Consider the following 27510-nt stretch of genomic DNA (forward strand, 5'->3'; position numbering starts at 1 on the left):
GCAGGAACCCTGTTCTTGCTATCTTCATGTCATGATGCAAGACTTGCATCTTTGTCAAAGCATCCCCCAAAGAAACTGAGCTAAAAAAAACAGCAATATTTTCAAAGGTAGAAATCATTGACTAAACCAGTGGTTGTCTTCATAGAGCTGTTTAGTCATATGAGGCAGGCTTTCCTCTCTTCTAGCATCAAAATTGCATTCTGCATATAGTTCCTGAATATTACAGTAACAGGTGCTTTTAGAAATGTGTGAATAGATAGTAAAAATTAGTGTTGTCAGCGTGTGTGTATGTATAAATATAAAATCAATACAAGTGTGGTTATAAGAAAAATATATAAAAAGTGGCACCTGTTTATTTGAAGTTTCTGCTCTTGGTTAATTTAGATTTGTCTTACTTTACAGTCAAGTGACGTATTCTAGGTGATTTCAAGTTTAATTCATATCAGTTTTAACGTTGAATAGAAAAGTTTCCTTCTTGGATTGCTAATTTTATATATGTTCTTATGCTACCCTCATCATTGTAGTATGTGTGTGCCTTCCATTAATTGGCATGACTAAAATCTGTCATGTGTGGTTTATCTTTTCTCTTCTCCTCTTCCCAGAGATAGGGTGGCTGGGTGTGGGTGTGTGAGTGTATGAGGGAGAGAGATTTTGAGGGGTGTTGGCTTATTTTTGTTTGACAGTACACCCTGGCTACATGTTTATATTAGAAAAGGCAGGTTGAAGAAACACATTGCAGTTTGGAGTGGAAGGTGGTGAGGTTTGATCTTAGCAACTGTGGGAGTTTATTCCACAGTCTTGGACCAGCCCCTGAGAATGCTCCATCTCCTGAACAGACAGGCTTTATATGGTAGCAGGTTCCCTTGTGTCTGAGGGATGGAGATGTCGACCTCAGTCTTCATCCAGGTGCTTTAGTCAGTCTTTTAGATACCCTGCACCCAGGACATTGAGTGCCATGATTTTAAGGATTGAGACTTTGAATTTGACTCCAGAATTCAGTCAGTCTGTAAATTTTTAAAATTAAAAAAAAAATCTCTCATCCCTAAGGCATCCTTTTCACAGTAGCAATAGTTTATATCCAATTCGAAAACAGCAACAAAAGTAAAACTCATACTCAACAGATGGGGAGAGGGAAAGCCAGCGACGCTGCTTGTCTCTCTCCTTTTCTTCTGTGGAAAGGCCACTTTAATTAGAATAACAGGCCCTATTTGCTCTTCCTGACAGAGTCCTGGCACGCTATTCTGTCAGTTCTTGTATTTTAGTTTGTTTAGTAAGAGCACACCTGTCTTCCTTTATCCCACAGTTAAAGTAGAGGAAGGGAAGCAATTGTGCTGTTTTTACCACCGCTAGTAGCCTCTTTTCTTAAACTTGTATGGTTTTGAGGTTTGATTGCTTTAGTGTGTGAAATAGGTGGAGCTTGTTTCTGACCCCTGATGTATTATCAGTAGGTCTAAACAGGCCTATCCATTGCTGGTACAGCTTCCCTTTGTGAAGACAGACTTCTAGCATAGTAAGCAGGTGGTGCTGAAAACATTACTTTCTAGAGGATTTCCAGATACTAATAACTTAATCTTTATTGTCCAGTTTTTAACTACCACTGTTAAAGTTATTAAGAAAGTGGTATTGGTGCCAATATGAAAAAGCCTAGATCTATTGAAGAAGCTTCAATTATGTCTTGATCTCGTAGGTATATCTTACCAATCTGGTGTCTGATGTGACTAGTATGGAGACTGTGCTGTTATTTGTGGCTGACTACCCACTACCAGTGAATGACACAAGTAAAATTTTCTTATGCCCTTTTAGACGAATCATCAGTTTTGATAACATTGATCATAAAGTAATCTACATGATTGATCATAAAGTGATCTACATGCAGAGTTTTGTGGTAGTTGATGGAAAGGATATTCTGTGGGTTGTTTCTCTGAGAGATCTCAAAGAGTAGCTGAGTATTTGCTCTTCCTCCTTAGGGTCACTTGCATATGAAACTCTATCTTATCATCTTTTAGTGTGTATTTATGGTTGCTAAGGGAAATAGTGAGACAATTCATCCTTGTACAGATGACACTTGTATATTTTCCTTTTGTTATATCCAGATGCAGAAATATCTGTTGTTTTTCCAGTGTCTGAAAGAAGTGGAGTATATGGGAACAAACTGGCCTCAGAATCAGTGCCAACAGGTGGAAGGAAATACCTTGAAGAATGAACTGTGTGTCAAGTACACATTATATTTTTGTGTATGCTCACCTTTGCCAATATAGTTTGGAATTTGGGGATTATATAGAATCCAACATTGTTCTTGGATTTTCAGGTAGCAGCCTTTTTCATCTATAGTTGAACTACAGGATGCAGGTATTCTTCTCTCTGGTTATACTCATGCTGGATGCAAGCTAGTGACTTGCTCTTGGAAACCATATTTGAAGCTGCATGGAAGTTGAACCAGTATTTCCAATAGCACTTGTAATTCACATGACCATTGATGAAATAATTTTCACTGACTTCGCAAGCAAAATTCAGTTTGGGATATATATGCGCAAAAGAGACGTTTTCTCCCTACTTTTAAAGAAAACAGGCTATTCACAGACCTGATATTTCATTAAGATACTGGAGTCACTAATAGCAGTTAGGGTAATAACTAGATAGTAATTATTGTTCATAGAGCATTTTAGAAATGACAGACCTATTAAGAGCATGATCTTTGGAATAGATTAAAATGATGTATTTTGCAAAATCTATTAAATATATGCAGATTAGAAGCAAAGGAAAGTTTTTTATTTTAAAAAAAAGTTCCTAGCTACAATTTAAGATTATCTATATGAAGCATTACTTAGAGTGTACCATCCCATAAATCTTCTGCACAATACTAATCACTTCCTGCCAGGAATGAGGTGGTTCTTATTCCCAAACCATGGTCAGGCATTTCTGCCAGTCAAGAACTTGCAATAGCTCTCTCTCATAATCTTTGGAGCTGTAAAGTAATTGCATAGTAGTTTATCCATTTCCTCATGTGCTGCCAAATTCCAGTTTCATTTAACATCTGTGAAAACAAATAAGCATCCACCACAAATATGTGAAACTTGATATTTAACAAATACACTGGTTACACTGTGACAAATGGTATTTTTGTTAATACATCCATGAACAATAAAAAGTTTCTTTCAAAGGTTTAAACTCATACTGCTGCATGTCAATAATTAGCAGTTTCATCTTCTGTAAAGTGTATCTTTGAGAGCTTTAAAGAAACAACTATTTCAGTCCTGGAATAAATAAGTAATTCTGTAGCTACAGCATAGGCACCATCATTGCCAGTATGAGAGAACATAAGGAGAAGGACCACAGAACACTAAAAAGAAAAGTCTAGAGTAAGAAATGTCTAGGCAAGATATCAGCAAAGCACCATCTGCATTTAAATTACCACCAGTACAGGTCATTTGGAGTGTATCTCAGAAAATTTTGCCTGAAAGGGGTCTTGTCTTTGCAATCATTATATAAGTCTAAAATATTATTTATTTGTATTCTGTTATAATATCAATAATGAGCCCTCTCATTTCTGCTTGAAATTTCTTCATTGTAGTCTTTAGGCAAAAAACTATTTTGGGAAGTCTGAAATTAGAGAAAGTGTTTAATTTATTGGAGGCTGTAAAGGGGTTTTCACTTTTGTAAAGTCTGACTTTTTTTGTAATACCGTATTGCAAAAATGAGCTGGTTTAGAAACTTCATTTTTTATTTATACGGTAATCCTAGGAGAAATCTAGTGAATAGAGATATTTTTATTAGACTAGTTCAAATCTTGGGCATTGCTATTAACTATAGAAATGTGAACATCTGAGAGCTCTTGGCAGCGTATATAGACTCATTGATCAGTTTTATGGAATTTACAAGCTCTACAGACATACAACAGAATTTGTGAACTGTATAATTGAAATAATTCCAGTATGAAGAGTTTGGAAAATCAGTAGAGATTGTAAATTCCTTAAGACAAATAGTTGTATGCAGTGGTGTTGTGGTCATGTCAGTTTTAGAATATTAGAGAGACATGATATCTTTTATTGGACCAGCTTCTTTTGGTGAGAGAGACAAGCTTTCAAGCTATGCAGAACTTGACTCGTCCCTTAGAATTTGTACTAACCTGCTTATGCTAAACCAGGGGTCAGCAACCTATGGCACACGTGCCGAAGGCAGCATGCGAGAAGATTTTGAGTGACACTCACACTGCCCAGGTCCCAGCCACTGGTCCCGAGGGCTCTGCTGCCATCCCAGGGTCCTGAATACTGGCTCCACTCAGCCCGCTGCCGGCCCCAGATCCCGGTCCCCAGTCCCTGGGACTCTGCTGCTGGCCCGGGGTCCTACTGCTGGCCCCCTGCCACTCGGGTCCCGGCCACTGGTCCGGGGGGCTGTGTTACCATCCTGGGGTCCTGGACGTCGGCCTGGGGCTCTTCTCCTGGCCTTGGCCCAGGGCTCTGCAGCCACCCCCAGCTGTGGCCCACTAGCCCAAGCCTGGGGCAGTGAGGGATGCAGGCAGAGTCAATTGGGATGCAGACAGGGGCAAGAGGCAGCACCTCCACCTTAAAAATTGTTCCAGTGTCCACTGTACTGGGATATTTTTAAGTCCTGATTTGCTGCTTGCATTACTATCACATCACGTGGAACAGGACATTGCGTTTGACATTGTGCTTGCTGTCTGTCACAATTTTTTTTTTCCACTGTAAGTTGAGGGGTACATTTGACAAAACGTCAGCTCCTAAGAAAGCAAAGTTAGATATCCGTTCATTTCAGCCTTCTTGGACAAACACGTTTGGATTTATTCAAAAGAAGGACCGTGCTGTTTGTGCTTTCTGTTGTGAAAGTGTTGTTTTTCGCACATCAAGTGTTCGATGACATTTTCAAATGAAGCACGAGAAAACCTTTCTTGATAAAGCAGACGAGTGAATCGAACAAAAAGGCAGTAGCAGGATATGAGAAGCAAAGCGGTATTTTTAAATGCTTAAGTGTAAGTAAAAATCAGGCCACAGAAGGAAGTTACAAGATTGCACAGTGCATTGCAAAAAACGGAAACCCATTTACAAATGAGGAATATAAAATAAGTTTTCCTCAGGAGTACAGGAGGTTTTGTTCAATGATTTGCCAAATAAATATGCATATATAGAATAAAAGAACTGCCTGGCTCTGCCAGAACAGTTGAGAGACGTATAAACGAAATGGCAGGAAACATTAATAAAAAGCAGATGACTGCATTAAAAGATACAGCAGTTTTTAGCATTGCAGTTGATGAGAGCATGGATATAAACGATGTTCAACGTTTGGCAGTGGTTGCAAGATGCTTCCGATGAAATCCAAGAGGAGCTTTGTTGTCTAAAACCTCTGTATGGCACAACAAAGGGGGAAGATATAGCAGAAACTTTTGTAAACCTTTTTAAAGAATGAGGAGTTGTCACACAAAATATTTTTCTGATGTCAACAGATGGTGCTCCTGCCAGGGTCGGAAAACAGAAGGAATTTGTAAGGGCATATGAATCTTCATCACATCTGTGATGTAAATATCTTGTGACGCTGGCTACAACAGTGCCATGCAAACTCCTATTCTCGCTTTCAGGTGACATTGTAAACAAGAAGCGGGCAGCATCTCCTGCAAATTGTAACCAAATTTGTTTGTCTGAATGAGTGGCTGAAATAGGACTGAGTGGACTTGTAAACTCTAAAGTTTTACATTGTTTTATTTTGATGCAGTTTTTTTTTACATAGTTGTACATTTGTAAGTTCAACTTTCGTGATAAAGAGATTTCACTACAGTACTTGTATTAGATTAACTGAAAAATATTATTTCTTTTGTTTTTTACTGTGAAAATGTTTGTAATAAAAAATAAAGTGAGCACTGTATACTTCGTATTCTGTATTGTATTTGAAATCAATATATTTGAAAATGTAGAAAACCCACAAAAATATTTAAATAAATGGTATACTATTATTGTTTACAAGCATGATTAATCATGATTGTTTTAATCGCTTGACAGCCCTAATAATAATTGAATTGTGTCAAATAATTGTTTAAAGCATCAAAAGTACTAGAAATAGTCAAAGCCCTGTGTTGTATACATTATACTTGACTTAGTGTATGTGGAAATTTCACCAGTCCAGTTACCATTGTGTTTGTTCGTTTTTACTTTAAATTCAAATTATTTTACATTGCCTCCAAATTTTAAATTTAATGTGCTGCAGATTTTTATACTGAAAATGAGTAAATGACCGGTAGAATTTGTCAGGGGAAAGCTGAGGATTATAACAGCTGAGAAGAGAACAATTGGTACCCAAGGAGATATGCAAAGTGGCTTTGATTTTTTTTATTTCTGGGAGACAGTTGAGGAAAATGGTATTGGAGAGGGGATGCATCTTGTCTTTCTCTACTACTTTTGAGCAGAGGCAGGTGCCTTAAAATTTTGAGGGGAGGAGCTGAGTTTCCGTTTCTTAACTTCTTGAGTTGTTGGAAGTAAAGAAACAGCAAATTTGGAGACCTACATGGTACAGAGTGCACACATGAAGTAGGATATCAAAATTAAGATGGCGAAAGGTAAAATACCATTTTTCCCCCCTCTCTCTTTACTCTTCTTGTGGTGTTTCTCAATATCCTTCTCTTTTGTTCTTTCTTGTTGTTTCTCCTTTTCACTGCTTTAGCTGACAGCTGAACAGAAATGGACTAACACTGTGCTGCTGCATATAAGTGCTTTCATTAGTTCCACTGAGCCCTTAAGTTAAAAGTGCTTCCATGCAAGAGTATGTCCCTACTATAAAATCATATAGTACTGGAGGGAACTTCGAGAGGTCATCTAGTCCAGTCCCCTGCATTCACGGCAGGACTACATTTTATCTGGACCACCCCTGATATAGAATGAATATAAACAAATAACACAAGTATGGAGGGACAAAATTAGAAAGGCCAAGGCATAAAACGAGATTAAACTAGCTAGAGACATAAATGGTAACAAAAAAACATTGTGCAAATACATTAGAAGCAAGAAGGCGACCAAGGACAGAGTAGGCCCATTACTCAATGAGGGGGGGAAACAATAACAGAAAATGTGGAAATGGCAGAAGTGCTAAATGACTATGATTCATTTATATCTGTCCATTCTTGCAGATACCAACTGGAGCAAACAAAATAAGCAGCTTGATTAAAGTGTTTTCTGTATGTGTTGATCGACAATTCATTTCCCCCAGTCATGTTTTGCCATAAATATATTTCTGACTTTTGGATCCAAAATTGTGAAGTGACTTTAAAACTATGGAACCAGTAGAACTTTCTAAAATACAAAAGCTAGCTAGTAAAATTAGGTTGTATGCTGCTACATTCCCAAACAGTACCAGTGTCTCACTTTGAATAATATTTTGCTGACACATCTGAAGCTGGTCAAACCTTAATGTGGCACAGCAGTATTTTCACATGGCTGTCATTCCAATTATTTATTTGTTTGTTTCTAGATTGCACATTCCCAAGGAACTGTTACTCAAACACTAATGGATGGGACGGCACAAAGAATACAAATTGTCCCAGCGGATTCAGGTCTCTCTTTACCACAACGCATACAAGTATGTTTAATCTAAAATATTTTGAAAGAATCTGTGAACTACGTTACTCTGCCTGTTTTTGTGCACCCTTTCTTTTGTGAACACTTAATGATCTTTTCTAAAATGTGAAAATTTTACCCAGAGGGAGACGACTCCTATGTCTAATGGAGCTCGAGGACAATAGGAGTGGGGCTTCACATTGTTTCTTGCTTTCTAAGATGAAGAGTTGCATAAGAAGCACTCGCACGAGTGCGTTGTGTGTCACTCGAAGGGCTTGGCTACACTTGAGAGTTAGAGCAAATTAAATCAGCCCCGGGCACCCTAGCATACTACCCGTCCACACTGGCAAGGCACGAATTGCTCTCTGACTCCAGGGCTAGTGCGCTCCTGGTACTCCACCTCAGCGAGAAGATTAATGCTTGGTGCGCCTTGGCTAAAACGCTGAGGCATCAGTGTGGACGACGTGTTGCATTACTGAGCTCTGATCAGCCTCCGGAAATGTCCCATAATCCCCTTAAGTCAAGTGGCCACTCTGGTCATTGTTTTGAAATCACTGCAGGAATGCGGATATGCCCTTTGAAAGCTCCGTTTCTGACAGCCAGCAAGCTTATCTTCTCTGAGACAAATCAACCATTACTGTGGAATGCTGTGTGTGTGTGTGAGAGAGAGAGAGAGAGAGATGGGTGGTGGAGAGAGGAGGTCTGCTGCTGTCTGAACTTACAAGACAGCATGCTGACATGCCCTCAGCCCCCCAAAAACCCACTCTCTCTCCCCTCACATACGCACAGCACACTCCCTGTCACGCTCCACCGCCCCGCCCCACCCCAGCCACTTGAATGCTGGGATAGCTTGCAGCCACTTGAATGCTGGGATAGCTACCACAATGCACTGCTTTCTGTTTCCATTGCAAGAGCTGCTAATGTGGCCACACCAGTGCGCTTGCAGCTGTCAATGTGGACAGATTGCAGCGCTTTCCCTTCTGTGCTCTACGAAGGCTGGTTTAACTGAAAGCGCTCTACATTTGCAACTGTAGCCATGCCCATAGTCTCCTTCAGCCAGTAATTGAAATGATATGGTTGGAGTCCAAGCTGGCTACAAGGCCTCCTCTGTGCTTAAAAAAAGGAAAAAGGGTACCCAGTCTCTACTCCAAGAGTTTTACTGTTGAACACCAAAGAGGTGGTTCAAGCTATTACAAGGCATAACATGGTAACATTGTTAAAAGGCTCAGTTATTTTTACATTTGGAAATTCAGCAGATACGTTGGAAAGGCTCTGTGATGTATCTTTGGACTTGTAGATCACAGCAAGAAATATATTTTTCTTTATATTATCAATACACAATGAAAATGTGTTAGTGGCTGACTTTTTAAACCATATTGGTAGGGAATTGTTTTATTGGTTACACTGAGAAAAATCCCCGACCCCAGTAGAATACCTGATAGTGTGTCCATATGACATGTTCCCCCCCTCCTCTCTTTTTGTATTTCACCTTTAAACCCTTTTTTGTAACTAATTTTCTCTGTAAGATGTGTCCTGTTGCATTAAACACATTCAATTAAAAATGTGGCTGCTAGGACCATTTTCCTTGCCTGTTGCTCTGACTGGAACGCTCTCTTCACATTCCTCCACTGGCCCTGCTTGTTCCACTGCATTTTGCTCTGTTTCTTGTCCTAATCCTTCCAGGCCATCACAGCTCAGTCCTTTTCTACTTGTCCTCTTTTGTCACTTATTACATCTGTCCCTGCTTCCTCTGCTCCATGAACAATACAAGCCTAACTACTCATCTTGCATAGATTCATAGACTCTAGGACTGGAAGGGACCTCGAAAGATCATCAAGTCAAGTCCCCTGCCCTCATGGCAGGACCAAATACTGTCTAGACCATCCCTGATAGACATTTATCTAACCTACTCTTAAATATCTCCAGAGATGGAGATTCCACAACCCCCCTAGGCAATTTATTCCAGTGTTCAACTACCCTGACAGATAGGAACTTTTTTCTAATGTCTAACCTAAATCTCCCTTGCTGCAGTTTAAGCCCATTGCTGCTTGTTCTATCATTAGAGGCTAAGGTGAACAAGTTTTCTCCCGCCTCCTGATGAAACCCTTTTAGATACCTGAAAACTGCTATCATGTCCCCTCTCAGGCTTCTCTTTTCCAAACTAAAAAAACCCAGTTCTTTCAGTCTTCCTTCACAGGACATGTTCTCAAGACCTTTAATCATTCTTCTTGCTCTTCTCTGGACCCTCTCCAATTTCTCCACATCTTTCTTGAAATGCAGTGCCCAGAACTGGACACAATACTCCAGTTGAAGCCTGACCAGCACAGAGTAGAGCGGAAGAATGACTTGCTCGTGTCGTGTTTACAACACACCTGTTAATGCATCCCAGAATCATATTTGCTTTTTTTGCAACAGTATCACACTGTTGACTCATATTTAGCTTGTGGTCCGCTATGACCCCTAGATCTCTTTCTGCCATACTCCTTCCTAGACAGTCTCTTCCCATTCTGTATGTGTGAAACTGATTGTTCCTTCCTAAGTGGAGCACTTTGCATTTGTCTTTATTGAACTTCATCCGGTTTACCTCAGACCATTTCTCCAATTTGTCCAGATCATTTTGAATTTTGACCCTGTCCTCCAAAGCAGTTGCAATCCCTCCCAGTTTGATATCGTCCGCAAACTTAATAAGCGTACTTTCTATGCCAACATCTAAGTCATTGATGAAGATATTGAACAGAGCCGGTCCCAAAACAGACACCTGCGGAACCCCACTTGTTGTACTTTCCGGCAGGATTGGGAGGCATTAATAACTACTCCCTGAGTACGGTTATCCAGCCAGTTATGCACCCACCTTATAGTAGCCCCATCTAAATTGTATTTGCCTAGTTTATCGATAAGGATATCATGCGAGACCATATCAAATGCCTTACTAAAGTCTAAGTATACCACATCCACCGCTTCTCCCTTATCCACAAGACTCGTTATCCTATCAAAGAAAGCTATTAGATTGGTTTGACACGATTTGTTCTTTACAAATCCATGCTGGTTATTCCCTATCACCTTACCGCCTTCCAAGTGTTTGCAGATGATTTCTTTAATTACTTGCTCCATTATCTTCCCTGGCACAGAAGTTAAACTAACTGGTCTGTAGTTTCCTGGGTTGTTTTTATTTCCCTTTTTATAGATGGGCACTATATTTGCCCTTTTCCAGTCTTCTGGAATCTCTCCCATCTCCCATGACTTTCCAAAGATAATAGCTAGAGGCTCAGATACCTCCACTATTAACTCCTTGAGTATTCTAGGATGCATTTCATCAGGCCCTGGTGACTTGCAGGCATCTAACTTTTCTAAGTGATTTTTAACTTGCTCTTTTTTTATTTTATCTTCTTAACCTACCCCCTTCCCATAAGCATTCACTATGTTAGACAGTCCTTCAGACTTCTCAGTGAAGACCGAAACAAAGAAGTCATTAAGCATCTCTGCCATTTCCAAGCTTCCTGTTACTGTTTCTCCCTCCTCACTGAGCAGTGGGCCTACCCTGTCCTTGGTCTTCCTCTTGTTTCTGATGTATTGATAGAAAGTCGTCTTGTTTCCCTTAATTCCCATAGCTAGTTTGAGCTCATTTTGTGCCTTTGCCTTTCTAATCTTGCCCCTGCATTCCTGAGTTTCAGTTGTCTCTGTGCTATCGTCCATGATATCCCTTATTCCTGGAACACCTTTCTTAATTAATCCATAATCCTGTGCTCCTTTCCCTCTCTCCTCAAAACCTGCCTTTGTTTTTATGCTCATGTAACGTGATGTCCCTGACTTGATTGTCAGCATTAGAAATTGAACCTGGAACAACCCCTGAACCTGCTGCCTGATCTAAAAGACTAGTTCTGTTATCTCAAAGCCTATAGCAGACTCATAAACCTCTTTTGGTATATGAACCTAGAGGGTCAGGCAGGCTTGGACTTGGGTGGCTAACCTGTGGCACTACCTGTGCAGCAATGTGCACAGTGCTGTTTTTAGCACACTAGCTCAAGCAGAGCTAACATGAATCTGTCTACCCGTGCTCGGAGTCACTCCTCCCATCTGTAGAGTAGTCATCCCTGTGTGGTTCATCCACTAGAGATAAGGCTCTGTGTTTGTCATGGAGATCATGGAAGTCGCGGATTCTGTGACTTTCCCTGACCTCCATGATTTCTGCAGCGGCTGGTTGCCTGGCCTGGGGGCCACCTGAGCATCTCGGGCAGCCCCCAGGCCAGGCTCACTGGCTGCTGCTGGGGCAGTCTCCTCCCACCCCAGCAGCAGGGGTCGGAGAGGGGCCCGTCAGGGCTAGGGATTGGGGTGTGGAGCAGTTCTTACTGGAAGGGGGAGACTCTCCTTCCTCAGCTCCTATCTCCATGTGCTGCCTCTGCTGGCAGGCACCACCCCTGCAGCTCCCATTGACTGCGGTTCCTAGCCAATGGGAGCTGCAGAACTGGGGCTTGGGGCAGAGCGGTGGCAGCACATGGAGCTCGGGAGCCAGGTAGGGAGCCTGTCCCAGCCCCACCAACCCTCCCCCACAAGCACCCGCAGCTCCCATCCTAGCCATGGCCCCCCCAGAACCTGTGGTGCCCCCGAGCCACACCCTGCTCCCCGTCCCCTGAGTTTTAGTCAGGGGTGTATAGTAAAAGTCATGACAGGTCATGATCATGGGCTGTGAAGTTTTGTTTACTGACCATGACCCATCCCTGACTTTTTACTAAAAATACCTGTGACTAAAGTAGCCTTAACTAGAGAAGAACAGAGAGCCACACTTTGTAGGAGTGAGTTATGCCACTAATAAATCAGCCAGTACAAGTTTGTGTGTCATGTTGGGAGCTTGGTGGCAGGGGGTGGGAAGAGGAGGGTTGTGTTTAAAAAAAAGTTAAGTATTTTCTGGAACCTTCAAATTATACATTAGCTATTTAGTGTAGCTGGATGATGTTCTTTTTCTGTCTTCCTCACCTCTTCCTTTCTCTGGTTTGTCACTCTTACTTGTTGCATCTTCTGTCTAATTAGACTGTAAACTCTTTAGAGCAAGGACTGTCTCTACTATATGTATGTAAAGCACCTACCACACTGGAGTTTCTAGGCATTACAGCAGTACAAACAATAATTAGTAATAAGAAATAATTGAAGCTGGTTGAAAGTAGTTTTTTTCCATTGAGAAACGAAGTTTTGTTGAAATTGAAATGTTCTGCAGGAAAGTGTCAAATTTTGGTAAAATTGACGGGCAAAAGATCAGATATTTTGTTTTGACTTTATCAGTTTGATTTTGTTTTGGTTTTACTTTTATATTATATATATTTTATATGAAATAATGTAATACAATATAAAAAACTAAATAATGTTTGTACACCCTCGAAACACCATAGAGATGAAATGTTTTGATTGTCCCAAACTGAAATTTTTCAGATTTTTCATTTTGTGAGAAACTTCAGAAATTGTTTTTTAATTGTCAAAATTTGCCATGGGATGGAAATTCTGGTTGCCAACCAGATCTGTAAATAATATGTCAAAATAAAATAAATTATATTGAAATAATCCTTCACATTTGAACACATTTATTTCCAAAACCAGGCACATGGAATGACTTCTGTATGTCTCTAGTTTATTCATAGGGCAGTTTCACAGATGGCCTTAAGTACTGTCCAAATGGAATCCAAGGTCTCCAAAGAGAAAATATTGTTAAAAAGCAGCTTGAGGCTATAAAAAGCAGCCAAGAGAAATTTAGGCTGGAATACCAGAGAGATGTGTAAATGAAACATTACATGAGAAAACATATATTTTAAACATAAAACAATGAATTATTTCCATATTTAATTAAATGAATATAAAGGCGATGTTCAGTCTCAAATTAAGAAATATGTTGTTATTGAACTCTGACAAATTTAAAGTAGAGGACTACTGTGTTAAGGTTTTATTCTGGTTATTAGCTGTTCAGGTCATGATACTGCATATTGTTCTGCTAGGATGGACCCCTGTTCCCAAGCAGAGCCTCATTGACTTCACTGGAGTTCTATGCAGTTGCAAGGATCCCACTTGGAATAAGCTGTGGGAATGGCACTTTTCATTATTAAAACTGTCCTTTTATGTAATGCATTTTTCATTTGCCAAATGTTTAGGGAGTAGGGTTTGCAGAGGGGAGCTTTTGTCTAGACTTAAGTGTTCTTGTGTAGACATTAAAGTAACATATGGTAGAAATCTGTTAAAGTACTGATCATGCAGTGAGATCTGCCTGGACAGATCCCTGCACCCATGGGGAGCCCTATTCAAGAATTGGGGCCATATTCACAATAACAAATAATTTGTGAGTTAGCAAGTTGGTAACAAAAATAGAGGGAAAAAAGCAAACATGCATCATAAAATGGACTTCTGTTCATTTATTTTGTCAGCTGTAATTCTTTATGATGATACTTTATAGCAGTGGTTCTCAAACTAGGGTTGCCACTTGTTCAGGGAAAGCCCCTGGCAGGCTGGGCTGGTTTGTTTACCTGCTGCGTCCACAGGTTCAGCTGATTGCAGCTCCAACTGGCCGCGTGGTTCACTGCTCCAGGCCAATGGGGGCTGCAGGAAGGGCAGCCAGCATGTCCCTCGGCCCATGCCGCTTCCTGCAGCCCCCATTGGCCTGGAGCGGCGAATCGTGGCCGGTGGGAGCTGCGATTGGCCAAACCTGTGGATGCAACCGATAAACTGGCCTGGCCCACCAGGGGCTTTCCCTGAACTAGCGGTGGCCCTAGTTTGAGAACCACTGCTTTATAAGATACTAATAAAGGTACATAGTAATGTAAATTGCCGACCACACCTTTGGGCACTACAGAAATAATACTGTAGTATATTTTATAACAATAATAAAATTCTAGCAATAACAAGGCAGCTTTTGTAAATACTAAGTTGTTTATTATTGTGTGAGAATTAAGAAGCATTGCAGATTTAAATAACAATTAAAACTTCCCCATTACCCACCACACCCCTAGCCCCTAAACACACATGCACCTTTTAAAAGTATGGAAATAAACTATAAAACTAAGGTCAGTAAATATTCAAATACACTCAGTCTCTTAAATAAACATGATACACATATTTGAAAAACAGTGTTAGTCCTGCACAGATTTATAAATGTGTTTTGAACTTAATGGGTCGTTGAATTACCTTTTTCAGTGGTATTTTACTGTATCTAAAGTTTAAAGGTTTACAGTCAAGCTGTATTTAGCTAGTGTGTCTATGCAGGGACGGCTCCAGGCACTAGCGCAGCAAGCGCATGCCTGGGGCGGCAAGCCACGGGAAGCGGCTTGCCGTTGCTGTGAGGGCGGCAGACAGGCAACTGTAGGCGGCATGCCTGCAGGAGGTCTGCTGGTCCTGCGGCTTTGGCGGCAATTCGGCAGCAGGGATGCCAATGGCACGGCACCGGCGGACCTCCCACAGGCCTGCTGCTGAATCCGCGTGATCAGCGGACCACCTGCAGGCGCGCCACCAAAAGCTGCCTGACTGCCATGCTTGGGGCAGCAAAATACATAGAGCCACCCCTGTGTGTATGCATAGCTTTCATGTACAAGGCTATAGATCAGGGAGCGCTTTTCTACTCCTGTGCACTCTGCTTAATATTACGTGGCACCAGTGGATGTCCCCCAGCATCATATAGCATTCTGAAGAGTGAAAAATGGGGACATAAAAAGTGTAAAATTTCTATTTTTATATATATATAAAATGAAGAAAGTGTATTACCAAGTTTGTCAGAAGATGACAAACAGTACAGTTTAGTGAAGGGCAAGTCAGTGAGGCTCTACTTTATTTAAAAATAGGAAAGAAATGCCGTAATGATGCTGTTGATCTGTTCTTGATTGTCAAATGAAGAATGAAGCAAAAGAAGTTGTTGTTGTTTGTCAAACAAAGCAAAAAAGGTGACAAAGAGAAGGGTTAGTGTTCAGTTCTCCTGCTTCAGTTTGATTTTTCTGTTTGTGGGTGTAAAAGTGTTAAACTAAGATATAGTAAATTGAGATAAGATTGTTCCTTGCCCTTATTATTCTAGATTAATGAAGCCAACACTGAAGCGTACAACGTGTTATTAAGTGATGAAGTTAACTTATTAAGGACCTACACCTGTGAGGTGCTGAGTGTCTCTTTGTGATATGCTGTATTCTCAACTCCCATTGAATTAAGTGGGAGTGGAGGGAGCTCAGCACTTCCCCGGACTGATTGACCCTTAACATTTATATCTATATTTTGAACACTTCATTATTCATAGCTGTTAGGATCTAAGGTTTTTGTTGGCCATCTGTAAAAATATGAGCCACTTGCAAAATTGGAATGTGTATTCAGGTTCAGAGTTCAAACACTGCTACAGTTGGGGGTTTTTTAGATTCAGGGTTTTTGCTTGAATTTAACTCATTAAGAAGCCCAGTCCTGCAACCACAAAAGTCAAAGGCAAAACTCTCATTGACTATGGTGGTGCAAGATGGGGTGCTAAAAAAAACATGAACTTGAAAGACCATAACAATTTGAGATAAATGTATTGTCAGATTGTCACAGACCAGCAGACGGGCCAGAAGATTCAGATTGTTACTGCACTTGATCAGAGCACAGCAGGAAAGCAGTTCATCTTAACAAATCATGATGGCTCTACCCCAAGCAAGGTGATCCTTGCCAGACAAGATTCCACTCCAGGAAAGGTTTTCCTAACAACTCCAGATGCTGCAGGTGTCAACCAACTGTTTTTTGCATCCCCTGATTTATCTGCACAACACATCCAGGTAGAGAATCCACTTTATTTCATATTATTAATTCAGATGGGATAGGACAGGGGTTCTCAAACTGGAGGTCGGGACCCCTCAGGGGATCACAAGGTTATTACATGGGGGAGGGTCATGAGCTGTCAGCCTCCACCTCAAACCCCACTTTATATTCAGCATTTATAATGGTGCTAAATATAATTAAAAGTGTTCTTGATTTATAAAGGGGTCACACTCAGAGGCTTGCTGTGTGAAAGGGGTCACCAGTACAAAAGTTTGAGAACCATTGGAATAGGAAGAGATGTTTTTCTTTCCAAATATTTTCTGTACTGGTTCTATATTTTTAGTCTTTTTGCTTTTTACAGTTCCCTGATAGCAAGACTTGGAGTTGTTGTTTAGAAACAATGAAGAAAATGATTTGTTCCTTGAAAGTTATTTTTAAATTTGTATTTCATGAGTCAGGATATAAAAAAAATATAAATCTGTAGTTTTATTTTTACTTTTCAAGCCAGAACCTTCTTGTCTCAGCTCCTGGGATAGCCTTTTTGTATTACTGCCTCATTGACTCTCCATCTGTTTTAAAATATGATTTGAATACCATTTTCTCCCTTGCCTTTACTTTTTAATATTTCATTCCCCTTGCTTTCATTTTATTTGCCATTGTAATTGTTATTTAACTAAGTAAACAATTGTTAACTTAGATCTGGTCTACATTACGAGTTTATGTTGAATTTAGCAGCGTTAAATCGAATTAACCCTGCACCTGTCCACACAACAAAGCCATTTTTGTCAACATAAAGGGCTCTTAAAATCAATTTCTGTACTCCTCCCCGACGAGGGGAGTAGCGCTGAAATCAACATTGCCATTTGGAATTAGGGTTAGTGTGGCCGCAATTCGACGGTATTGGCCTCCAGGAGCTATCCCACAGTGCACCATTGTGACCACTCTGGACAGCAATCTGAACTCAGATGCACTGGCCAGGTAGACAGGAAAAGCCCCGCAAACTTTTGAATTTTATTTCTGTTTGCCCAGCGTGGAGTGCTGATCAGCACAGGTGACCATGCAGTCCCAGAATCAAAAAAGCTCCAGCGTGGACTATACAGGAGATACTGAATCTGATCTCTGTATGGGGAGGTGAATCTGTTCTATCAGAACTCCATTCCAAAAGATGAAATGCCAAAACATATTTGAAAAAATCTCCAAGGCCATGATGAGGAGCTGAGACAAGTGTACTAAAAAGCCAAAGAATCAAATGGACGCTCACGGAGGACTGTAGTTATCCCACAGTTCCCGCACTCTCTGAAAACCATTTGAATTCTGGGCTGAGCTCCCAGTGCCTGAAGGGTCAAAAACATTGTTGTGGGTGGTTCAGGTGTATGTTGTTAGTCCTCCTCCCCCTCCGTGAAAGCAAAGGGAAAAAAATCGTTTCTTAACTTTTTTCAACGTCACTGTATGTCTACTGGATGCTGCTGGCAGATGTGGTGCTGCAGCACTACACAGCAGCATCCCCTTGCCTTGCCTTGAAGACGGCAGACAGTACAGTATGACTGGTATCCGTCATCGTCGTCCTGTGGGTGCTCCTGGCTGGCCTCGATGAGGTCGGTCGAGGGCACCTCGGCAAAATTGGGAATGACTCCAGGTCATTCTCTTCTTTAAGTTTTGTCTAATGGAGATTCAGTCCTGCCTGGAATATCATGGCAGCTGGAGACTTCTGCCTCAGGCTGCTCTCTCAGTCAGCAGCACCGTGCAGTCACGCCTACCTTAGCCTACCCCTTGCTCCCAGGGCTCACAATCAGATACTTAGACCTCTACATTTTGCTGCAAATAAAAAAAATTAAGCTGCCATTTAGAACTGTTCCCCAACATACATATCTGGGACATTTTGTATTTTACCAGTGCCAACCAAAGGCCCACACACAAATGGAGATTCAGTCCTGCCTGTGCTTCTATCCTAGTGCTTATCACAGATTCCCATTCTCAGCTATAGGCTGAGCAAGTGCAGAATGGCGGTTCACTCTACTTTGCTGTAAGCCAACCGCCCTCCCTTCCCCTCTTTGATCTCTGCTTGCAGAGGCAATAAAGTCAGTGTTTCAAATTCATGCGTTCTTTATTACTTCATCACACAAATGGGGGGATAACTGCCACGTAGCCCAGGAGGGGTGGGGAAGCAGGGAAGCAACAGGTGGGGTTGTTGCAGGGGCACCCCCTTGAATGGCATGCAGCTCATCATTTCTGTGGGATGTCTGGGGCTCTGACCCAGAGTGCCCATTTGCCTCTCTGGTTCTTTAGTAGGCTTGCCTGATATTCTAGGCAGGACTGACTCTCCATTAGACAAAACTTAAAGAAGAGAATGACCTGGGGAGTCATTCCCATTTTTGTCCATGCACCCCCGACCGACCTCACTGAGGCCGGCCAGGAGCACCCGTGACAGCAGCAGACAGTACAGTGTGACTGATAATCATCTTTGCTAACTTGCAAAGGCAGGGGATGCTGCTGTGTAGCACTGCAGTACCACGTCTGTCAGCAGCATCCAGTAGACATCCGGTGACAGTGAAAAAAGGCTGAACGGGCTCCATGGTTGCCATGCTATGGTGTCTGCCCGGGCAATCCAGGGAAAAGGGTGCGAAATGATTGTCTGCCGTTGCTTTCACGGAGGGAGAATTGACTGACGACATTTACCCATAACCACCTGTGACAAATTTTTGGCCCCATCATGCATTGGGATCTCAATCCAGAATTCCAATGAGCAGGGGAGACTGCGGGAATTATGGGATAACTATGGGATCGCTACCCACAGTGCAATGCTCCGGAAATCGACACTAGCCTCAGTACATGGACGCACACCGCCGAATTAATGTGCTTAGTGTGGCCGCGTGCACTCGACTTTATACAATCTGTTTCCAAAAATCGATTTCTGTAAAATCAGAATAATCCCGTAGTGTAGACATACCCTTAGACAACATGTAGAAAAAGGAGGTGGGAAGGGCAGGAGAGAGCATCAATGAGATTAAGTGGTGAACTTCAGTGTGTTTTGTAGTGTCATTTTTTTTTTAAAGTAAAGCCCAACAAGGGTAAGTGTCAGTTAGATAAGGTTTAAAGTGCTTCCAGCACAAAACAATTTGAGAAGGGATTTCAGTGGCATAGCTACAGTGGTGTCAATGGTGTATAGTCACAGCCAGACCCATGAGGTTATGGGGGCTCAACCAGACAAATGACGCTCCCACACTTGAGCTGATTCACAGGTTTGCAATACCACTCGCTCAAATTTGGCTACACCAACCCTCCATGTGATGGAAGGGCAGCAAGACCAAATCTGATTGGCATTGCAGTGTAGCACATGGGGATGCAGCGCCACTCAGGTTTGGTCTGGCCGCCCCCCTTCATGACAAAGGGGTGGCCAGGCCACATTTGAGTGGTGCTGTGACTCTGTGTACCAGGTTGTAATGCCATTCATTGCCCAAATTTGGCCTGTGCCATGTGAATGCAGGGTGGGTAACGGGAGCCAGCAGAGCTAATGGGTGGCTAGGATCCGGAGTAGCCTGGGATGGGAAAAGACCACAGAGCTGGGGGTGGTGAGTGGCCAGGAAGGTCACAGGAGTGAGGGGCGGGGGAGTGGGTTGGTTGGGGGGGGGCTGTGGGTGAGTGGGGAGTGTTAGGGAACTGCAGGGGGAAGGGTTGGGGGTGAGTGGGGAATGTTGGTGGTAGTAGGTTGAGTTGTGTGAGGCAAAAGGGTAAGTTGGGGGCTGTGATGTTGAGGGTAAGCAAAATTCCGATTTTAGAATCTGGAAGGGGGCCCCAACCTATTCTTGCACCAGGGCTTTGCTTTGTTACACCACTGTGGGACTGAAAGGATAAGAAGGTGGAGGAATGTCAAACTGGGTTAGGGAGCATGGTCTAGTTGTATGAGTAGTATGGAAAGGGGACATAAAGATGGGATCTAGTTGTGTAGCTTTTACAGACCAAAAGAATTAGGGAGGCAGTGGAAAGAATATTTTACAATTTTTGTGCTTTCACAAACTAAGCATATAAGGCCTATGGAGTACATACATTTCTCTGTCATTTTCTTTTAGGGCTTGTCTACATGGTACATTAGTGCATACCAACTGGAGTGTAAATTCTAGTTGGCATCTGTGTGTCACACACTAACTGGACCGTGTGGACCCTGCTGGCACACATTAGAAGTTCCCTAGTGTGTGCTGATGTAGTCCTGTTCCAAACAATACTGCATCAGTGCACGCTATGGAACTTTTAATGCATACCAGTAGGGTCCACGTAGGCCAATTACTGTGTGACAAGTGGTGCACAGTATAATTTATATCCCAGCTGGTGCGTACTAATGCATCATATAGAAAAGCTGTTAGTGAAATGTGCAGTAACTACCATTTTAATGGGAAGCTAGCTTTTAATTTTCCATTCACTGGACACGGGACTTCCATTTACTTCTATAAAAAGAACAGGAGTACTTGTGGCACCTTAGAGACCAACAAAATTTGTTAGTTTCTAAGGTGCCACAAGTACTCCTGTTCTGTTTACGGATACAGACTAACACGGCTGCTACTCTGAAACCATTTAATTCTAGATACTCATGTTCTCTCATATCTTCTCTAACTGCTCCTCCCATTTGCAGTTTTGCATGTTCTTTTATTTTACACCTTCATTTGAAACAGGCTTCCATTTCCTGTGCGCGCACATACCGTTCCTCTTTCAAATCCTTCCTTTAAATCTACATTTTGTGGAACACCTTTCTTGATTAATTGTTTCATCAATAGTGGCTCTGCATCTTCTTAAATGGCAACTCTTGTTCTGAGTGTCATGTTTGTCCAAGGTAAATTTTGAGCTCTTTGGAGCAGGGACTTTCCCTTCTCTTGTGCCAAATTCTGGAGTCCTTGCGTAAGCAAAACTCTTTATGACATAAATGCAAGTTTTGTCTGCGGAAGGACTTACTTGTGTGTTATGTATAATTCTATGCACAATTATAGCACTAAATAATAATTGCAGCTGAGGTGAAATGAGAAGTTAATAAACTAGTGATGTTTTGTCATTGAGCCAATTTTTTCTTTAAGAATATTAATGTTAAATTAAAAGAAACTTCAGTGATGTATAATAGCAGTAAAAGATTAGAGGTAATATCTTAGATGCTGTTGCCAAATAATCATTTACTTATGGGGGTGTGACAGAGAGAATTTTCAAAACACTTTTCAGACATTTATGTAACATTTTCATTATTTCTCTTCATAGAATAAGACGGGGTAGGCAACCTACGTGTGCCGACGGCTGCACGCAAGCTGATTTTCAGTGGCACTCACACTGCCTGGGTCCTGACTACCAGTCCAAGGGGCCTGCATTTTAATTTAATTTTAAATGAAGTTTCTTAAACATTTTAAAAACGTTATTTACTTTATAATATATTACTAAACTATTGTATGTAGACTTATAGAAAAATCTTCTAAAAACATTAAAATGTATTACTGGCATGCGAAACCTTAAATCAGAGTGAATACATGAAGACTCGGCACCCCACTTCTGAAAGGTTGCTGACCCCTGGAATAGGACTATCGCCATTCTCAGTAGAGCTTTTCTTAATTATATTTATCTTCAGAGCCCCTGTTTTGATTATGCGAAGCAGGACTGAAAGAATCAACATCCTTATCAGGAAATGGGAAGTTTCAAAAGTACTTCTAATTTCCAGTGCTTTTAATGGGAATATCAGTTCTTTCATTCCTGCTTTGCATTGTGAGATTGTTAAAATGATGTTTGCTAGTTATGCAATCATATTGTCCTTTTTAATTGCAAGCAGTGCTTTATTATTATTTATAACTTCTACAGTATCTCAGTGTGCAAGGTTTTTTAAAGAACTAGAAAGCTATGATTCCTACACTGAAGTGTTATTGCTATGAGTCTAATTTTAGACATGACATAGTGAATAAGGGTAACAAACATCAGATGGGATTGGGGCGAAGCAAGGCAAGTTTTAGTAATAACATCACAGTTACTCAGTTTAGAGGCATTTGTACGTTTTCATAATGAGTAATTCAATTAAATATATTGTGTTTTCAAAATATATTTATCTTTGGTTCAGTCTTCTGAGCACAGTGAAAGAAATGAATGCTAAGGAAAAATTTGAATGCCTGGATGACCAGAAGGCTTGATAAATGTAGTTTTGAAAATATAAGTGCTTTCTGCAAAAATCTTCTCTGGATAAGATTTATTTTAATACTTTTAAAAGATTTTGGTAGTTAAATTTAGGACCCATCCTGAATAGGGATCTGCATTGGTGCAGCAGACACCAACATGCAGTCCACTGCGAGGGCCATAAATGGTAATTGAGGGGACTTGGTGATTCACAGGATTGGGCCCTTAATTTAGAGAGAGGGATTTTAAGGATGAGATTAGCTTTTATTTTCCATATTTTTAAGGTAGAGAGAAAAGTGAAATAATTTTGTACTTTCTTCCAGATTTTAACAGACAACACTTCCACTGAACAGACCCTAAATAAAGTATTTGATCTCTGTGTCGTATGTGGAGACAAAGCATCAGGTAAATTCTTCAGCAGGACCACTTTTTAAAAGCAGTTTCAAGTTATTCTTCAGAAACAAGTTTTCACTTTTTTTCACTGATTAGTTACTTTTTAATAAAAAGTGGATACCTAATGTAGCTCGACTGTGTATAGATGGGATTTATTAATTTTAGCTTTAATAATTTGAATTTGATTAAACGGTCCGGTTAAAGCAATTTTCATATGTAGTTTAAGCCTGTCCAGGTCAGTATTATATTATACAACTACAGACGCTGACCAATCAAATTACTTGATTGGCTGCAAATGCATTCTTAATTGACTAGCCATTCTGGCATTTTTGTAAAAGAAATATTGTACAATGGACTTGTTCATTGTTACTTTTAAGTGATTTTTTTTCTTATCATTATTATTTTAAACTTAAAATATCTGTGAAAAACCATGCTAGTTGTTTATAATACAAAACAGACATAATCAGGGAAGACTGTAGAAATGTATTGTAGAGTGCTCTTATGAGTTGTTTGTGCTAAGCCGTTTGAGTCATCATTTTTTAAATTGCCCAAACACTGAGGGAACTTTATAATTCCACTAAGGTGGGGGGGGGCAGGTGCGCGCGCGCGCATGCGTGCACATGTATATGTTATCAAAATGGAATGTTTAGGTAAAAGAGGAAAAGCCAAAAAAATGCCCTTTGCAACAGTTACAGGAGTGAACAGATGGAAGTGGGTAATGAAAGTAGGGAACCAAATGCCAAGAGAGCTGTGCTGCCTATCCCAACCTTGTGCCAGCTCTGTCTCTCCTCCCTATCCATGCCTCCTTCTGAGTCTCTGGTATGTGTTACGCCTAGCAGCATGTTTTCCAGGGTCTGTCAGAGTTGGATTGCACTCAGGCAAGCCTCTAAAGGCTCACTAAAGGGAGAAGCTTCCTCTTTCGTAGAGATGCAAGCCCTGATTCTCAAGTATGGTTTGGCTGCAAATTTCCCCCTCTCTCTGTGCACCCTGGAAGGGGACATGGAAAGGGAAGACTTTGAGCCTAACTGCTGTGAGAATTGGCTAGAATTAGCTCCATTAGGGAAGCTGTTTCTCCATCTGGCAGTCTGTCTGATTTGTCAGAGGAGGGGAGGCTGAAGGAGGATTGATAAGGACGGCAGGGGTCATAGAGACAGCTAGAGTGAAGAGGCTGATCAGGGCCTTCGCTTGGGAACCAGGGAAAGAGTGACAAGGCAGAATGTCTAGAGACTCAGACAGACTGCATCAAATAATGAAAGTACTCTGCAAAAGAACAAAACTATCACCCTCCAAAGTGAAAATAAAACTGTTATGGTAAACCATTTTACTTATAAGTATTTATTTTTAAAACGACCTTATTTGTAGTGTGAAACTGTATGAAATTTCATGTGTGTGTGACATGTGAGATGGTTATGTTAGAGGGATCTGAAAGTAAGTTAGAATCTCTGGGTTTGTCTTGCAGTAGGAGGCTTCTGGGTACACGTCTGGCTCTGTTGATCTGTTTCCTTATTTCCTCATGCGGGTATTGTAGTTTTGAGAATGCTTGGTGGAGATTTTGTAGGTGTTGGTCTCTGTCTGAGGGGTTAGAGCAGATGCGGTTGTATGACAAACCCAAGAGAGAAACCATCAGGACTCCACTGGCCATCACATACAGCCCCCAGCTAAAACCCCTCCAACGCATCATCAAGGATCTACAACCCATCCTGGACAATGATCCCACACTTTCACAGGCCTTGGGTGGCAGGCCAATCCTTGCCCACAGACAACCTGCCAACCTGAAACATATTCTCACCAGTAACTGCACACCAGACCATAATAACTCTAGCTCAGGAACCAATCCATGCAACAAACCTCGATGCCAACTCTGCCCACATATCTACACCAGCGACACCATCACAGGACCTAACCAGATCAGCCACACCATCACTGGTTCATTCACCTGCACATCCACCAATGTAATATACGCCATCATATGCCAGCAATGCCCCTCTGCTATGTACATCGGCCAAACTGGACAGTCTCTACGGAAAAGGATAAATGGACACAAATCAGACATTAGGAATGGCAATATACAAAAACCTGTAGGAGAGCACTTCAACCTCCCTGGCCACACTATAGCAGACCTTAAGGTGGCCATCCTGCAGCAAAAAAACTTCAGGACCAGACTTCAAAGAGAAACTGCTGAGCTTCAGTTCATCTGCAAATTTGACACCATCAGCTCAGGATTGAACAAAGACTGTGAATGGCTTGCCAATTACAGAACCAGTTTCTCCTCTCTTGGTTTTCACACCTCAACTGCTAGAACAGGGCCTCATCCTCCCTGATTGAACTGACCTCGTTATCTCTAGCTTGCTTGCTAGCACACATATATATACCTGCCCCTGGATATTTCCATTACATGCATCTGAGGAAGTGGGTATTCACCCACGAAAGCTCATGCTCCAAAACGTCTGTTAGTCTGTAAGGTGCCACAGGATTCTTTGCTGCTTTTACAGATCCAGACTAACACGGCTACCCTCTGATACTTGACATCATTTAAAAAAGTACATTCATGCCTTGTCTATGTAAAGTTATACTCTTTGACTTGTCTAAATATAAAAGAAATTAAAAGAAAATGTTATTAACATTGTAAAATTAATTCCTGATTTATGCTGTTCTTCAACTAGGACGTCACTATGGAGCAGTAACATGTGAGGGATGCAAGGGATTCTTTAAAAGAAGCATACGAAAGAATTTAGTTTATTCATGCCGAGGAGCAAAAGACTGTGTTATTAACAAACATCATCGAAATCGATGTCAGTACTGTAGGCTGCAGAGATGCATTGCATTTGGAATGAAACAGGACTGTAAGTATAAGTAAGATTTATAAATCTGATGGGGGGGGTGAGATAAAATCGGGCATATAAAATATAGCAGGCATTCATGACAAGGTTTGTGCTGTGGAGAATATACTGTTACATATGCATGCAAATCAGGCTTTACCTTCATTACTGTTATGAAATAGTTAGATCAGCTTCCCCTTAAAGAATTGTTAGTCCAGTGTGACTCAAACTCTGAATTTTGGCAGTTTGTCAAAGATGAAATTACCTTAAAAACACACAGAACAGAGTAAATAAGAATAAAGTGTTTGTCCTAGGCAGCAGGCATCCATTTTCTATGATAAATTGTCTGATTGTAGATTTAGAAGCTGAAGAAATTTTGAATAACTCCATCTTCCCGTCAGTTTGTCCATCAGTTGTGGTAGCAGCAGTTTCTGTACTCTACCTAGTTTGCCCAGCAGAGGAAGGTATCTCCCAGGCAGAGATTAGCAGGCACATATGACTTAATTCTTGCAGATCTAAGTTCCTTTTTAAAATTTCCTTGTGCTGGCAGATTTTAATTATGTACATGCTCAAAGATAATGTAATTTTAAAAGTTACGGATTAATGTGATCATGTTTATTTTTTAATCCTTCCGTTTTATGACTTTTATGGTCTCACTACCCTAAAATAGTCCCACAAATGGAATCTCAAACTTGTATTAAACATAATGTATTTATATGTAGCATGTAATGCTGTAGTCCGTAGGGTTTAAATGGCTTTAAAGTGGCCAGGTGCATTGGTGCCTATTTTAAATTATGCATTGGGTTGAACCTACAGTTTACTGGGCTGGGTCCTTGAAGTAAATGGAGTTACACCATATTAAAATTCATGTAACAGAGAGGAGAATAAGACCCTACATATTTTAAGGCAGTTCTCCCTTTGAGTTCTTAAAATGAAGTTGTGTAAGTAACTTTCCAGTTGACTTTGTTGTTTGGAGCAGATTTCCCCATGTGGTAGAATATTTCCAGTTTATTTTAATGATGCCGTATTTGTTTACATGGAACCAAGAGGTTGAGTAGTTGTGGATTAAACTTCCAGAGGGAGCATAAAAAAGGGACAGTATGACCACTTCCCTAACTAAGAGGGAACATGTGGGCTTAGCAGACAAAAGCAGATAGACTGAGACAATATGAAGCAAAAAAGCCTTCCCATAAGAATCCAGACAGGTGAAAACTCCCTAAGGACCACTTTTAAATGTATGAAGAAATTAAAATTATTGGCCTTTATGTGTTTGACCTTCAGTCTTTTACTCCTTCAACATAAAAACAAATGTGTTTGTTTATCCAGAGTCATAGCTAACGATTTTTATGCACTTTTGTTAGTCAATATAGCGTCTATATAAAAACACAAATATATTAAACTGCAGGCTTTTTTTATCAGTAATTGGAAAAACAGGACACAATTTCTTAAACACTCTTGTTTGTGATATCTCCATCTGACTGTTTGTGAATTTTGGGTTGTCAGCTAATAGTTACACACCATTTTGTTAGCTGTTCAGTGCGAGAGGAAACCAATTGAAGTATCAAGAGAAAAATCTTCAAACTGTGCAGCTTCTACAGAAAAGATATATATCCGAAAAGATCTGCGCAGCCCACTTGCTGCAACTCCAACTTTTGTAACCGACAATGAAACAGCAAGGTACTTAAGTAATGCTCAAGACTAATAGTTTCTTGATCTCAGAAACATCAGAAGACTAAAATTTGTACTTTTTTTTTTCTTCAGATCAACAGGACTGCTAGAGTCAGGAATGTTTGTAAATATTCATCAGTCCGGAATAAAAAGTGAGCCTACTGTGCTTATGACACAAGATAAGGTATGTGATGACATGAATAAAA

At 40.9% G+C, this 27510-nt stretch overlaps 1 protein-coding gene across 4 annotated transcripts in view; it reads left to right on the plus strand.

Annotated features, from left to right (window-relative positions):
• Positions 1-27510, plus strand: part of NR2C1 (nuclear receptor subfamily 2 group C member 1) — an 89811-nt gene that overhangs the window by 27562 nt on the left and 34739 nt on the right. For 3 of the 4 annotated variants that reach the window (XM_030548525.1, XM_030548527.1, XM_030548526.1), the window contains 6 exons: positions 7471-7578; positions 16082-16312; positions 22748-22829; positions 25481-25660; positions 27166-27313; positions 27398-27488. In XM_030548525.1, coding sequence (XP_030404385.1) covers positions 7471-7578; positions 16082-16312; positions 22748-22829; positions 25481-25660; positions 27166-27313; positions 27398-27488 — 840 coding nt within the window. The remainder of the gene's footprint in view (positions 1-7470; positions 7579-16081; positions 16313-22747; positions 22830-25480; positions 25661-27165; positions 27314-27397; positions 27489-27510) is intronic. The other variant, XM_030548528.1, reaches the window with a different exon arrangement.

Source organism: Gopherus evgoodei, chromosome 1 (genome assembly GCF_007399415.2).
Source record: "Gopherus evgoodei ecotype Sinaloan lineage chromosome 1, rGopEvg1_v1.p, whole genome shotgun sequence".
Taxonomy (NCBI): Eukaryota; Metazoa; Chordata; order Testudines; family Testudinidae; genus Gopherus; species Gopherus evgoodei.